Source organism: Ixodes scapularis, unplaced genomic scaffold (assembly GCF_016920785.2).
Source record: "Ixodes scapularis isolate PalLabHiFi unplaced genomic scaffold, ASM1692078v2 PGA_scaffold1__304_contigs__length_218370807, whole genome shotgun sequence".
Taxonomy (NCBI): Eukaryota; Metazoa; Arthropoda; class Arachnida; order Ixodida; family Ixodidae; genus Ixodes; species Ixodes scapularis.
The window spans coordinates 176,084,749-176,099,353 of NW_024609846.1; the positions used below are offsets into that span (position 1 = coordinate 176,084,749).

The 14,605-nt window shown below is 46.1% G+C and overlaps 1 protein-coding gene across 1 annotated transcript in view; it reads right to left on the minus strand.

The window, feature by feature from the left end:
• LOC120844017 (putative nuclease HARBI1) overlaps positions 1 to 4,277 on the minus strand; it is a 30,238-nt gene extending 25,961 nt beyond the window's left edge. The window contains exon 1 of the mRNA XM_040502831.1: positions 4,241 to 4,277. Within this exon, the coding sequence (XP_040358765.1) occupies positions 4,241 to 4,277 (37 nt within the window). The remainder of the gene's footprint in view (positions 1 to 4,240) is intronic.
• Positions 4,278 to 14,605: the final 10,328 nt, after the last annotated feature.

The window sequence follows — 14,605 nt, forward strand, 5'->3', positions numbered from 1 at the left end:
TTGGTCTAGCCAATATCTGAAAAATGGGATGGGTCGCGCCGACGCTGTCCTGACATACTGTACTTGGCGCCGTTTTTGGTTGACTGTCAAGAGTGTCCTGCGTGAATCGGCTATGCCGGCGAGGTATTTCTATTTCTTGACTGTCTAAAATCCGACTTTAAAAAAACAATACAAAGCAAGATTAACCGAAATAGAATCTGCTTACTTTTAACCCGAGAAAGACCTTTTCAGCTGAAGACTTGAACAAACTGTGGCGCCCTCATTTCGGATATTACAAATTTACCTGACTGGGCTTCGCACTCCTTATAGCACCTTCACTGATACTTTATTTTTGAGTGTAGCTCTGAAGAAACAATGTCGCAAGACAATCGAAAGTGCCGGATTAATGGCACCCCCAGGGACGCGACTCTTATCTCTGCGTAATGACACCAAAATATCTGGCTTTCCGACGCTTTTTTTTCCGGTTTTTCTTTGGTACACGTGAAACCGCGTCTTCGGCGGCGTTAAAAATGTTTTTTCGTATTTATCTTGGGATCTCGCGGTCCGCACCAGATCATGCGCGTCTACAGGAGTGGCAGTTTGAGACGCTCAAGGTTGTACTACGCAAAGCAAGCCCTGCCGAGTCCGAATTCGCGACCTTCCCTGGGCAGGGCAGGTGGCAATACAAAGCAGCAGAGGGAGATTAGCGGCTTTGTCCAACCCCCTTTGACCTCGTCTTCTGATAAGCCTCGAAACCTTCTTTTATGTCTTCGTGTTGCTGTGAGCGAGTGCGAAGGCCACTTCTAGCAAATCAGAGGGGTGGCGCAAAACACGTGACCGCTCTCCGTAGGACAAGGACGCTTGGACGAAAATTTGTCACGTGATTCGCTCTGACACGCTGATGGGCTACTGGGGCCGTAGTCTTTGCAGTATGCCAAGTTATGGCGAGTTGTAGGGGCCACGTAGGTCCGGTTTACAAAAAGGGGGGCGCCCGTCAGTGTATTCCTGTTTTTCGTGCGTTTGAGTCGCGGCCGTGATTTTTCGTCGTGAACGGCCGGAATACATCCATGCCAACTTTTCGGAAGTGGTCGTTTATTTCGTCGGAGCCCATGGAATTATTGTGCTGTATTTGTGGGAGGCGTTTCGACAAAGAGCTGCTCATCGGTGGCCGCGAGACTTCCGTTGAATGTGACCGACCGCCTTCAACCTCGGCACTGTGTTTGCGTTGTTTTGTGCTGCCCGAATCGGATTACGCATCTATCACGACAGAGAGGTGCTCATCGGCGACCGCGAAACTTCCGCTGAATGTGAGCGACCGCCTTCATCTTCGACACTGTGTTTGTGGATTGTTCTGTGCTGCCCGAATCGGATTATGCATCTATCACGGATTACATGAGATCGCTGTTTTATTTGTAAGTACTCTGCAAGCATGCTTCTGATTGTAGTCCAAGGGGGCTATGTTCGACAAATGCTTCATTTCTCCCAAAAAGAAACGGAAGTGACGGAAGCGACGATATCGCGTTTGATTTTTGGAAGGTCAAAGGGCGAAAATAGGTAACTTTCATCGATTGAACCTCTAACCAATTAAACGCGATATCGTCACTTCCGCCACTTCCGTTTATTTTTAGGAGTAAGGAAGCATTTGTCGAACATAGGCTCCCTGCTTCCGTTTCAATAGACCATTTTACGGTTTACAAAGATGAACTGCCGCTTACGTCTATAGCAACTCCCGGTCGTACCGTCTTTGCAAGCCTGTCAGTTTTGTCCAAGTCACCAGTGCAAGGAAGCATAAACGTCACAAGATAGTACAGTTGGAGATTTAACTAGGGCCTTCGGTTGTAGAATTTGAAGGTGGTTATGAAACAATATCCGGTTGAAATATTTATGACCTTACACGCACGGACCGCCACTGGTTTAGAAGCGTCTCGGTCGTGGTGGAATTGCAAGGATAAAAGAGAACTATTTCTTTCAGTCTTGCCTTCGCCAAGTTTGATGACGTGCGCGTGAACGTAGCTTTGACCTTTGGCACGCTTGTAATTGCACGCACTTGCCCGCATAAGCAGAGACATGGCTGCGGCCAGATGACCTGCTTGCAATCGTCTATAGAGAATTTTGTAGAACCTGTTAGAACCTTGATTAAAAATAAAAAGTGAACCAGACATTTGCAGTCATTTTGTCGTGCACTCTTTTGGGTTATTACGCGCAACTTTATGGGTGTTGGTAATCGCGCCTTTTTTTTATTTCCCTTTCTGGCGGTGATACACACAATTTAGAGGGCGTACTGCGCAGACATAACGCCCTAATAAAAAGGTGTACAGTGGAACCACCCTAATTGAAAGGTGTTCGGAATAACGCCGTCCTTTAAGGGTGTTAGGGAAAAACACCCTATTTAAGGGGCGTTAGGAATAACGCCCTTTGTTTAGGGCGTTTTGCTACACCCAAATGGGTGTTAGTTATAGGACAAGCCATTTACACCCACAAGGGTGTTACGATGTTTAGTGTGTACCCCACTTTGCCCCGCAACCAGAATGGAATGTCTGTACTACCCTTTCTTCCAAGTGGACTTTTCCCGAAAGCATAGTTGACCTTGCTTTCCGGATCCGTTGCCTCCGTCCCGTTCCCCGAATCGTCATTTCAGTGTCGTTTCTTGTGCGGGCTATGGCTTTTGAAAAACGCGTGTTCCCGCAAGCCGGTTGTGTTCCCGATGTGGACGGACTACAGCGTGTGTCGGACGCAGTCGCTCGCCGCAACGCAGTGCTCGTTCCTATCAACTGGATATGCTGTTCTGTTTTATACCGAACTGAAATAAGCGCCTCACGGATTACCTTTCGCTGTATGGTACGTACGCTTCATTTCAAAAGTATACGTTTCTCGCGGAGGTGACGGCAACCGAGCTACCAAGCACTCAAGTTGCTGTCACCGCCATTAAACATGTTTGCGGTGGCAGCGGCGCTGCCGCCGCTGCCGCCACGAATAGAGAGGAAAAATTTTTGTCCCTTTTTCAAGTGCCACTAGGTCACGCTGCATGTGGATCGGTGAAAGGGAGGAACAAGGGCAATTTCCTCCCTTCGGTTGGCGACAGGGAGGAACATCGTTTTTTTCCTCCCTTTCTCCTCCCTTTTTTTTAGAGTGTTGGGCACAACTGCACGTGGAAGCACGATGTCACGTGGTAGGTCGACAGCGCTGGATTGGTTTTGATGGCTCGTAGCATTGGCTGCGGTATATAGTTTAATGCATCGTCACATTCAGCTTGTCGCGTCATCGTATTTTTCTTCCTTTGGTACTGAAAAAGTAAACGCAAATAAAAATAAAAGAATAATAAAAATAAAAAAACTAAATTAACCGAGATGACGCGCGGTTTCTTTCACGCCTGAGCAGCACCACGGTATCACGCGAGCAAGCGCTCTTTAGATCTTTGCGTAAAGGCGGTCAGCTATGCCAGCAGATAAGGAACAGGGGCTATGTGCGGTCAACGGGATAGCCTAGCACACGACGCTCGCACCGGAGAGGGCTTTTGGCGCACACGCCTAACCTCTCCCGTGACGCCGCATTTCTGCGCGGTACAGCGCTCGCCGTTCCGGCGGTCGACGCTCGCGTGATATATTATAAAAAATTGGGCGACTGTACTTGTATTCAAGTAGTGCATTTCTGATATAACACGAGCGTTGACTAAAGGCTGACGCAGCAATCGGCTGTGATAGGCCAGCGCTGCGTCAGAAAAGAAACACATTATTTATGTTGTCGTTCGTTGTCCCCATGAACTTAGCTTTCAACTTAGCAGCTAGGTGGGGGGATGGGGGGATGTCTACGGTTGAATCTCCTTTCAGTACATCCAGGGACAGCTGAAAGTGTGCGTAGTAATGACAGCTGCCTCTTTTTATGCTTCAACACGGACACTCTATTATCTTCATTTTATTTCGTTGCTGTTGCGTACTTGTGCATGGGAAGGCATCAACTGAATGATCCCAAAGTATCATTATTGGTATTTTACTCTTTTCCAATGGTGGTCGCTACTTTTTGCATTTAGAGGATCTTTATGGTTGTCCGGCCACGAGCTTGTAATTGGAAAAGCTTTTAAAATTTATTTTTTCATTACAAGAGTTACAGGAATTGTGTAATTTGGTGTGTGTATTAGATAGCCAATAAAAAAAACACAGATTAATCGCACATTTTAGTCGTAGTTGGACGACCCCTTTAACGACATGGAAGAGCAGCTGAGTATGTGATTTATTGTTATGACACTGAACGTGAAACAACTTACTTTGTCCCCTCACACTGTACAGCTGCATATGGTACATAACAGGCGAGGTGAGGCGAGAAAATTAGCTTAATATTATGTTAACAAATTTGGGCACTCAAGTTATCATTAATAGTTTTATTCAGATAAAAAAGAAGGAAACTCATTCGGACAGTGAGTAATATCTGAAGTATGAAATGTTGAATTAAATTCACTGCCATTTCACCTGCAAAACGTTAAGCCAAAAGCATAAATAGTTTTCATTAAAGTCGTTTCAACAACCCTACGACGCAAGTACTCCCGGCTCTACGGGTGACGCACCTGAAACAAGAGGCTTAATTGTTAACCAGGGACTCAAAGTGTAACCATTACTTAAATCGAAGCCGTATAGGAGAAAAATGTTTTCGAGAACCGCAACCGGACCGCGACCGATATTTTAACATGCTTGAACCGTCACCGTAACCGTTAGAAATTAACCGGTAACCGATATTTTGAGTCGGTTTGGTAAAAGTTTCCAATTATAGGCATGTCTCGTTGATATGAACCCCGTTGATATGGACATCCCGCAATATGGACGAACTTTACCGCGACCGGTCTCTCTCCATGCAATTCTGCGCCGTCAAAGGAGCTGTGCAACAATATTCACTTGGAATGTTTTTCACTTGACACGAGCTTACTGGCGCACCTGGGACTCAAGGATACTCACACGCAACGCCACTGGCCAAGAAACTCCTTTGTTGCGGCGTAATTTCAAGGACCAAAGCGATCATTTTCATTCAATCTCTCCTTTGCAAAATTTGATGACGTAACGTGGGGATCGCAGTACACCAATATGACGATATTTGAATGCTGTTCATAGATTAAACCCGTGCATTCCGTGGGCACTTCACTTCGGCTCGTGACAATTGCTACCTCCAGAAGCGTTCGGGTTGTGACCCGTGTCCAATCGCTGCAACGACGACAACAGCCGAGCCATAACAATGTCTGGAACTCAGCGCGTGTCCTGTGCTTTGCCAACCCCAGCGCGTGGCTACACTCTCAAGAAAAAAGGGTGTCAAAAGGTGTATTCTTACACCCTTTGTCCCATATAATACACCCCCGAAATTCAATTTGACATACAGTGACCTACAGTCGAACAGAGGGCCCGAAAATTCCCGAGGGGCTTGATAGCCGTGCGGTACAACATTTTAAATAGCTAAAGTACGTATCAAAATCCACATAAAGAAAACACCGAGTTTTAACAGTAGGGCCAAGAAAGCCCGGTTTATTCTTTTCGTGTTCAGTAAAACGTACATTAGCTATTTTAATAAGTTGTACCACACGGCTATCAAGCCCCTCGTAAAATTTTGGGCCGTCTGTTCGACTGTAGGGCGCTGTATGCGAAGTGAAGTTTGGGGGTGTATTATATGGGACAAAGGGTGCAAGAATACACCTTTTGACTCCCTGTTTCCTTGAGAGTGTATGATCAACACTGGCGGCATATAATCGGCTCCAGATAACGTGGCCGCTTGTTCTGGCTGCGAGTTGAGGGGGCGAACCTGCTCGTTTTCCGTTAATTTTTTTCTGGGACTTCTATGGCGTGGGGTGAAAAATGAACGCGTGTTTCATAGGTCATTAACGTTAGGGATCCGTTTTAAGAGGTATTTGCGCAAAGTACAAAAATTGTTGCATCGCTCCTTTAATATAGAAACCTTCAGTCCGGACTATGGGCGGACTCTTTTAGGGGGCGAAATGAGCCAGTGGAGGCATTGTTGTCTCTTTGTTATGGCAACCGTAACTGTAACTTTACCGTTATTATTTTCAGTTTGACTCTCTAGCGTTGACGCACGACGCGAAAGCGGTGCCGTCACAACATTCCACGACGCAGCTGGACCGAGAGGCGAAGTCAACTTTACAGCTGGACAATTCTGTGGCAGCTGCCTTTTTCGAAACACGTTCTTTTCAGACTTGTATATTCGATGAACCTTTTTGACACCGAAGGCTACATACAGTAAGAAACTATTTCATGCTTTAAAATAACACATAATCCGGGAAATGAAAATATCAGAACAGATAACTCAAGCCAATAAAAGAATGCGCCTGGAGCAAATATTCCAAACGGAAAAGTCAGCCTTATCGTCCACCGGAAGGGACCGATAAATGGAGAATAGGTATCACACTGAAAAAGAACCTACGTAAATCATGGTCAGATATAGCTTCAATAACGGAGGGCATGATTTATGTTAGCGATTCCTGACTTGTTGATTTGTTCTTCGACGTTGTTATCGAATAATACCGCCATCCCTATTGAAAAAGGCCAATATGAACTCGGCTTATTGGAAATATTGTATTCCAATGAAGATGATGGAAACCAATAAAAACTTATTGTTATCCGATTAACCCAATACGCACGATGGGAATTCATATCGGAGCACAATATCCCGATATAGTATGCGGCTATTGGTATACAACAGGATATTGGAGCACAATATCCCGATATAACTTGCGGTTATTGGTATACAACACGATGTCGGAGCACAATACCCCGATATACTACACGGTTCTTGGAATAGAATACGACATCGCATGCATATTGGTGACCGACATGGACATACTGTACGGCCACACGATATACAAATATTGGTCGTCGATCATGGGACCAAAGGAGAATACAATATGATATCGCGTGCATATATCTCAGAACGCGGGTACCAAGTTACCAACATGCATTACGTTGACATATCCACACGGCAATACGCGAAACATATATTGGGTGTGGATACACACATAACATAAACGTTCTGCGTTGCGAACACATTAACATTGATCGACAGTGCAAGTATGTACAGCTGTTAGTACGGCACACAGTACACACAGCCTCGCGCGCTTGAAACTAGACAACCACCAAACCATTCAGAATAACTAGCCGGAACACCCGCCGCTACCTACCTTTTAATGAGAAAGCCCAATAACGACGTGCTCATTGGAGTGATCGTTTTCCAACAAATGTTTATTGCAGTTGTAATGCAACAAAAGTTGATCGCCAAACGATAAACCCAACGTACCGGGATACAATTCGATGTTGCAACACACCATCGCAATACAACAAGAAACTATCGGTGTTGGGACACGACCACCACATCGAATACGATATCAATACGAAGTTACCGACGGTGAGAAATACATCATGACACAATATACTAGTTACCAGTGTTGGGACCGAAATCGAACGCGATACGTGACAATGTCGGTTCGCACGATAAAATAATGAGGGTGAATAGGTTTGACAGGTCACGTGCATGTAGTTGCTTCTTACGCGCACATTTATCGATATTGACCCACCTTTCTGGGTAATCCTACGTGGTACACAAAATCCACGACGACATGCGAGCACATTTCACCCACCACTTTTCGTCGCCTGTTTCGCGAGATTCACACACTGTCCAAAAAACGACTTGAAAAATACGTGCACTTGCACCGTCGAACGATACGTTACAGCCTCGTTTCTCGAGAAAACAATTTCCATCGCCAACACGCGCGCGCGCGCGCGCGCAAGCAATTTGGACCACAGTTTGGACTTGGAACTGTTCGAACTTCGAAGGGAGCGAGCCCGGCTGGCCCGGCGCGATGCCGGCGTCGCCGGCGTGTTGGCGAGCCGCCAAGACGAGCATGCGCAGTGCGCAGCGCGCAGCGGGCGGGCGTCGGTTGCGCCGCTGTCACCACTGTGTCTGTGTCAACGACTGTGTGTTGCGCGACCCGGCCAGCCTGGCCAGCCGGCGTGATTGGCGTTCGTCGCACTCTGTACTCGTAGGCATCGAGCGAAACCTACACACTTTCAATTGTTTTCGAAAGGTACGTATACACGACTCTATTACTTGCAGCATTGAGTGCTTTGGCGTACGCGGATCAAAGTAAACACCGAAGGACAGAAAGGAGACGTGAAGTTTTTAAATCGAGGCCTTTTTGAACGCCTGTGTCCCCTGTTGAAAGCACCTAGCTGTGCTCTCTTGCAGGCGTCATTTCGACTGCGTGTGCTCCAATGTAATGTCAGTCACTGTTCACACTCGGCTAGCTTTGACAGTTTGTTATCTCATGTGCGAAATAGACGTAGAAACCAGCGCCGCGTCTCTTTCGGATACTCAGCCTCCAGCCCCCTTCCTTCCGGCGTGCTTTCTGCCGCGCCCGTTCGGCGCATTGGATTCGCGGGCGCGTCAGGCTCGTTCGACGAGGCGTCTGAAGCTGACGAGTCGCCGAAGTGTACCGGAGCTTCTCTTTAGGAAAGTCGCAATCGACGCTCGGCGGCTCGGCTCTGAGCTCGTACTTTTCTCCTCCCGGGTATACCATGAGTGCCGATGAACGAATTTGAAAAAGCGCTAGCGAGTGACTTTGTGACGCCGCCCAACTGTCCTTCTATCAACGGCGCAAAGCAAATGATGTACAGAAAAAAAAACACAAAAAAAACGCGTTTTTTATATTTTGTTGGCCATGTTTCACCTCAACACAAAGTGAATCGCGGCTGTACGTCGGTTGACTCATTATTGTGCCTAGATTGTAACGGAACCTTTTTGGTGTGATCTTATTCTGATATCGTTATATCTCGCCTTTTCATCTTGGCTGCACACCTCTAGACGACATTCTACACATTGCACTCCTTGTCGACATGTTGCTGGTGCTTGAGACTAATTGGAAGTCACTGTTTGCTCACTCCTTGGTGCACACATTTTATGTTCAACATCAGTTATCTGAAGGAGGCTCCATGAAACCCTGGAATTTGTTTAGAGGTACCTCTACATACTGTGTTAGAGTGCTGTTTTGTGCGTTGTAGGTTCGCACAAAACCAAATTGCACCTTGTAATATACCCTTTGACCGTTTACTACAATTAAAGTTGCAATGAAACATTGGCCACGAGAGGTGACTCGGCCAAAGTGGCCAACAAATTCCTCACATAGTTTTCTCCATGGGTCATTTTGGATGTTGACAAATTTTCTTGTGAATTATGAGTGTTATGCACATATGTTTCTTCTACTTTTCAGACAGGTACTTCAGTTAGATAAACCCCAGCAAAAGCAGCAAGAGAGTCTCGTAGGGTCACACCAAGGATAATGGCATTCCTGCTCGAGTCCCGGGTCTTCTCACCGAACTTCACTGAGCATAATGGTACATTCCCTTTCCTTAACTTTGTGGGAGCCAAGGGTGAAAGACGACGCAGAGGGCACGTGACAGGCGGTCGGCGGAGAAAGAAGTCACGAGCTGGCGCGAGACAGTGCGTGCTGAGCGAGGCTGGAGCTGGGCAGGAACATCGGAGCCGGGCTGCCTGGCTTGGAGCGGTCCACCAGCGAGGTTCAAACCGGACCGGTAGAAGCGGCGAGTCCTGGCCATGTAGCCTAGGCCACGACGATCCCGGGGTGGTTCCGCAGCAAGACTCGGGCAGTGATAGCCCGGGACAGCCAGCCTACGCAGCGCTGGCATGGGAAGGACGATCCGCAGGCCTGGACACTGACTCTGACTGTGAGCTCTGATCGACGGACGACAACAAGGGTCGGCGTGCCTGGACTGCTGGCTCTGAACGACGGGCAACCGTGAGGTAGTAAACTTATTCGCTGTCTTCTCGGTGCTGTATGTCACTCCCTGGGTGACGGGCGGAGCGCATACCGATTGGGCGGTGATTATTAGTAGCTAAGCGAACTCCATAAAGAAACCAGTATTAAAATGGCACATCCAACGTGAGGCTCATTCGGTATGCCTCTGCTTCTAGTTTTCCCCAGGGAGTCATACGGATTCGTTGAGCGGGTTGTTCACTAACGCTAACAATGCCCGTTGAGACAAATATGTTGGAATTTTGGCGACTTGTCTCACGGCAGACCTCAGCAGGTGTCTCCTCGAATCAAGTACCTAAAGGGCTCGAAGAACGAGGTTGAATACACGCTTTCTCGGGTACCCTAGAATAGTGGTTGGCAGGAGACGGGGAGCGCGGTTAAGATGTAAGAAAGTCGTCTCGAGAGGCAGAGGAGAGTCACGGCATGTTCGCTGGAAGGCAGGATAACGGGTGGCAGGAGGGAAAACAGCCAGGACTCATTGCAGATTTAGAATTTAGGCTTGGGGTGATGCGGTAGGCAAGTAAGCGCTTGTCGAGGCCTGGAGTGCAGATGGGTTTTTGACAGTGGGTGTCGGAAAGATTGCGGAAATGGCAGTTGACACCGGGAACACTGGCAGACGAGATTGTCAGCGGGTGTCGGGTAAACTGGCGGAAATTGCGGTTGGCACCTGGAACGCTGGCAGGCGAGTTAATGAGCACTATGATTTGTAAGTGCTGGGCCAAGACGGCTAGTTTCTTCGCGTCAGTCCAACAGTCGACAAAAGGCGGAGGGACGACTCTCCCTTGAGGGGGGTCGTTCCAAGAAAGTTATGAATTGATTTAGATTGATTTAGAGAGGGCACGGCAACATCGTCAAGCGCACAGCTGACATGCCCCTTCTTTTTGTCATCAATCAGGTGTTGCTGTGTAGCGCAGTGGCAGCCGCCTCGTCATGCTCGCCGACCGACATCGCAGTGACCACAAGATTGCTGCACGTGCCGCATCAGCTGGAACTACCTTACTTGCCTGGAACGGATGCGACGTCACAACGGATGGCGCCACCACTCCCGAACGCCTACAAAAGGGACGCGGCCACTACCAGTTCCTTCAGAGGGCACGGCAACATCGTCAAGCGCACAGCTGACATGCCCCTTCTTTTTGTCATCAATCAGGTGTTGCTGTGTAGCGCAGTGGCAGCCGCCTCGTCATGCTCGCCGACTGACATCGCAGTGACCACAAGATTGCTGCACGTGCCGCATCAGCTGGAACTACCTTACTTGCCTGGAACGGATGCGACGTCACAACGGATGGCGCCACCACTCCCGAACGCCTACGAAAGGGACGCGGCCACTACCAGTTCCTTCAGAGGGCACGGCAACATCGTCAAGCGCACAGCTGACATGCCCCTTCTTTTTGTCATCAATCAGGTTGGTGTGTATTGCTGTGACGGTAGCCTAAAAACAAGCAATAGATTTATTGTTGTCGTGCCGTGCCCTCAAGTTGTTTGCCATGAGATGTCAGAATGTTGTAAGATGCTCCTTTTGCTGCTTTCGGGAGATGTAGAGCAAAACCCCGGACCAACGACTGTTGAAGAATCGCTTGAAAAATTGTTGCAAGGACAAGCTGTCATAACTAGAGAGATTAAGGACGTTAAAGAAAATCAGGCTCGGCTCGAGGATAAGTTTGAAAAACTTTCTGAAAGAATACAACGGTTGGAAAATGACTTCCAGGCCGTGAAAGTCTGCGACGAAGTTGTTTATCGTTTACAGAACACCGTGAAAGAAATTCAAGGAAAGTTAGTTGATCTGGAAGATAGGGGCCGCAAGAATAATCTTCTGGTATTCGGTATTCCTGAGATGATAAATGAGACAGAAAAAGACATAAAAGATAAGGTTATCAAGAACCTGTTTTTCGAACGATTAGGGGTAAGAGTGCAGTCTGTTGAACGAATTCATAGGTTGGGGGCTAAACGTGGAAACAACACTAGGCCGGTTATCATGAAATTATATGATTATAACGAAAAAATGGAGGTCCTACGTAACTGTTCCAAGCTAAAAGGGTCAAACATCTCTGTATCGAACGACTATTCGAAAGAAACGCTGGGAATACGAAAACTTCTATGGGCAAGCGCGAAGGCAGATAAAGAGAGCGGTTCGAAAGTCAGGCTGCTCAATGATAAGATACAAATCGATGACGCATTGTACCGCTGGGACGCTGAAAACAACTGTCGCTCTCAAGTTTCAAGAACGCGAGACAAACGACCTGCATGACAGCCTAGTCGATCCGTCAATCGTGACTTCTTGTTGATAAACTTGAACGCTCGTAGTTTAGTAAATAAAGTCGACAAACTTGAACATATTTTGTTATCATATGGCCCTGATGTTGTTGTCATCACCAAGACTTGGTTACATAGTGATATTGATGATAATGAGATTACTCCATTGAATTATAAGGTACACCGAAGAGACCGAGGGTCACGTGGCGGTGGCGTGGCGATCCTAGTCAAGTCTCATGTTGAGTGTAGTCCCCTGCTCAATCAAATTCCAGACCACGAAAGTCTGTTTTGTCAAATTACATGGCCCAGTAAGCTGATCACTGTCGCTGCTGTATATCGTCCACCAGGTGCACCTATATCATTCATGGAAAAGTTGTATGATTACGTGGAAGCGAATATTAAACATAAATCACATGTTGTAATAGCAGGCGACTTCAACCTGCCGGGCATCTGTTGGGAAAAACTTGCACCAGGTACTAGCGATACCAAACATTCCGAAATTATCCTCGACCTCGCTTTTAATTTTGATTTTACACAAGTTGTCAATCGGAGTACCAGGCACGGCAGATCTGCTGACACAACTTTGGATTTGGTATTTTTGAGTAGCGGCCTATCAGATTATGAAGTTTCAGTATACGAAGGGCTATCTGATCATGACTTAGTTAGCGTGACTTGTCATTTGAATTCAGATAGACCAGCGAAAGAACGTACTAGAAAGTTTGTAAGGGACTATTAGATGGCAAGTGACGTTGACATTTTAGACTACATTGAGATGTCTTTGTATGAGTTCGAGCGTCCCAGGCAGGTAGATGAAATGTGGGAGGACTTTAAACGAATAGTTAACTATTGCATTAAACGTTATATTCCCCTAAGGCTAATTAAAAAGAAGCAAAACCCATGGATCACCAGGGAAATTCTGCATCTAAAAAGGCAGATAAAGCGAAAGCGTAAAAAGAAGTTGGTTAATATGCAAGTAATTTCGTGTTTATCTGATAAATTAAAGGATAGCCTACGTGCATCAAAGCAAAAATATTTTACTGTCACTATGCAAAATTTCATGAAGTCGGACCCCAAGCAATTTTGGCGTTATCTCTCTCCCACAAAAAAGCCCATATGAAATCTTGAAGTTGACGGTGAGGTCGTCAATGATCCAGAGGTTATGGCCAATGTATTCAACACTTTCTTTCAGTCCGTGTTCTCAAGTAACGTGACTGAACGTCCTGGTCACGATGTGAGAGGTGGTGTTGGATACAACGGACCTATAATGACAGATATTTCTATTTCAGAAGAAGGCATTTTTTCTCTTTTGTTGCAACTTAAAGTGCATAAGTCTGGTGGACCCGATAACAATCCAAACGCATTCTTAAAACGGTACGCTGAGTGGGTTTCAAAATATCTAACGATTATCTTTAAAGCTTCATTATCGCAAAGTTCCGTTCCCTCCGACTGGCGATACGCTAAAGTCGTGCCTATTTTTAAAGCTGGCAACAAATTATTCCCAACCAATTATAGGCCAATATCACTGACGAGTACCAGCTGTAAAATAATGGAACACATTGTCTCAAAGTCATTATACGACCACTTAGAAAACAATAACCTTCTCTATAAAAACCAACATGGCTTTAGACGAAAACTTTCAACGCTTACCCAGTTAAGTGAATGTATTCACGACTTCTGCAAATCTATTGATGCCGGGGGACAAACGGACGCAATATTTCTAGATATGTCGAAGGCTTTTGATCGAGTCCCGCATAAATACTTGACAAAAAAGCTTAAATTAATTGGAGTCAGCCCGGAATTGGTTAATTGGAGAAGTGCATACCTCAAGGAAAGAAAACAATTTGTTGAAATAAATAACACGGCATCTGGCGTTTTACCAGTATCATCAGGAGTCCCACAGGGCTCCGTTTTGGGTCCGGTCTTATTTTTAATATATATTAATGACATTGCGCAAACCATTGACGATTCTATTACGGTACGATTATTTGCCGATGACTGTCTACTTTACACAGATATTAAAACTAGCGAGGATCAAACTAGTCTGGACAGAGCTCTACAGAAAATTGGGTCATGGTGCCAAGAATGGGGGATGTTAATTAATATTGACAAAACTGTGCTTCTAAGGATATCAAATAAGAAAAATATTCTCCCTTATGTATACACAGTTAACGGGTTTCCTTTAAGAGAAGTGAATAGTTATAAATATTTGGGTGTAACAATTGAAAATAACTTAAAATGGGGGAGCCACGTTAACAATATCTGCTGTTCTGCTAAGCGTACCTTAGGATACTTGAAAAGGAAATTTAGGTATGCAACTATGAGTGCCAAGCTGATGGTCTATAAAACAGTCATACGACCAGTATTAGATTACGCAAATGTAATATGGGACCCCCATAAAAAAAATCAGATTCAGAAATGAGAGAACGTACAAAGACTTTCCGCTAGGTACATACTCTCAAAATATAGACGAACCGAATCTGTCACTGGCATGTTAAAACAGCTTGACCTTATACCACTTTCTGAGCGGCGCAGGAATGCTCGACTAAAGCATATTTTTAT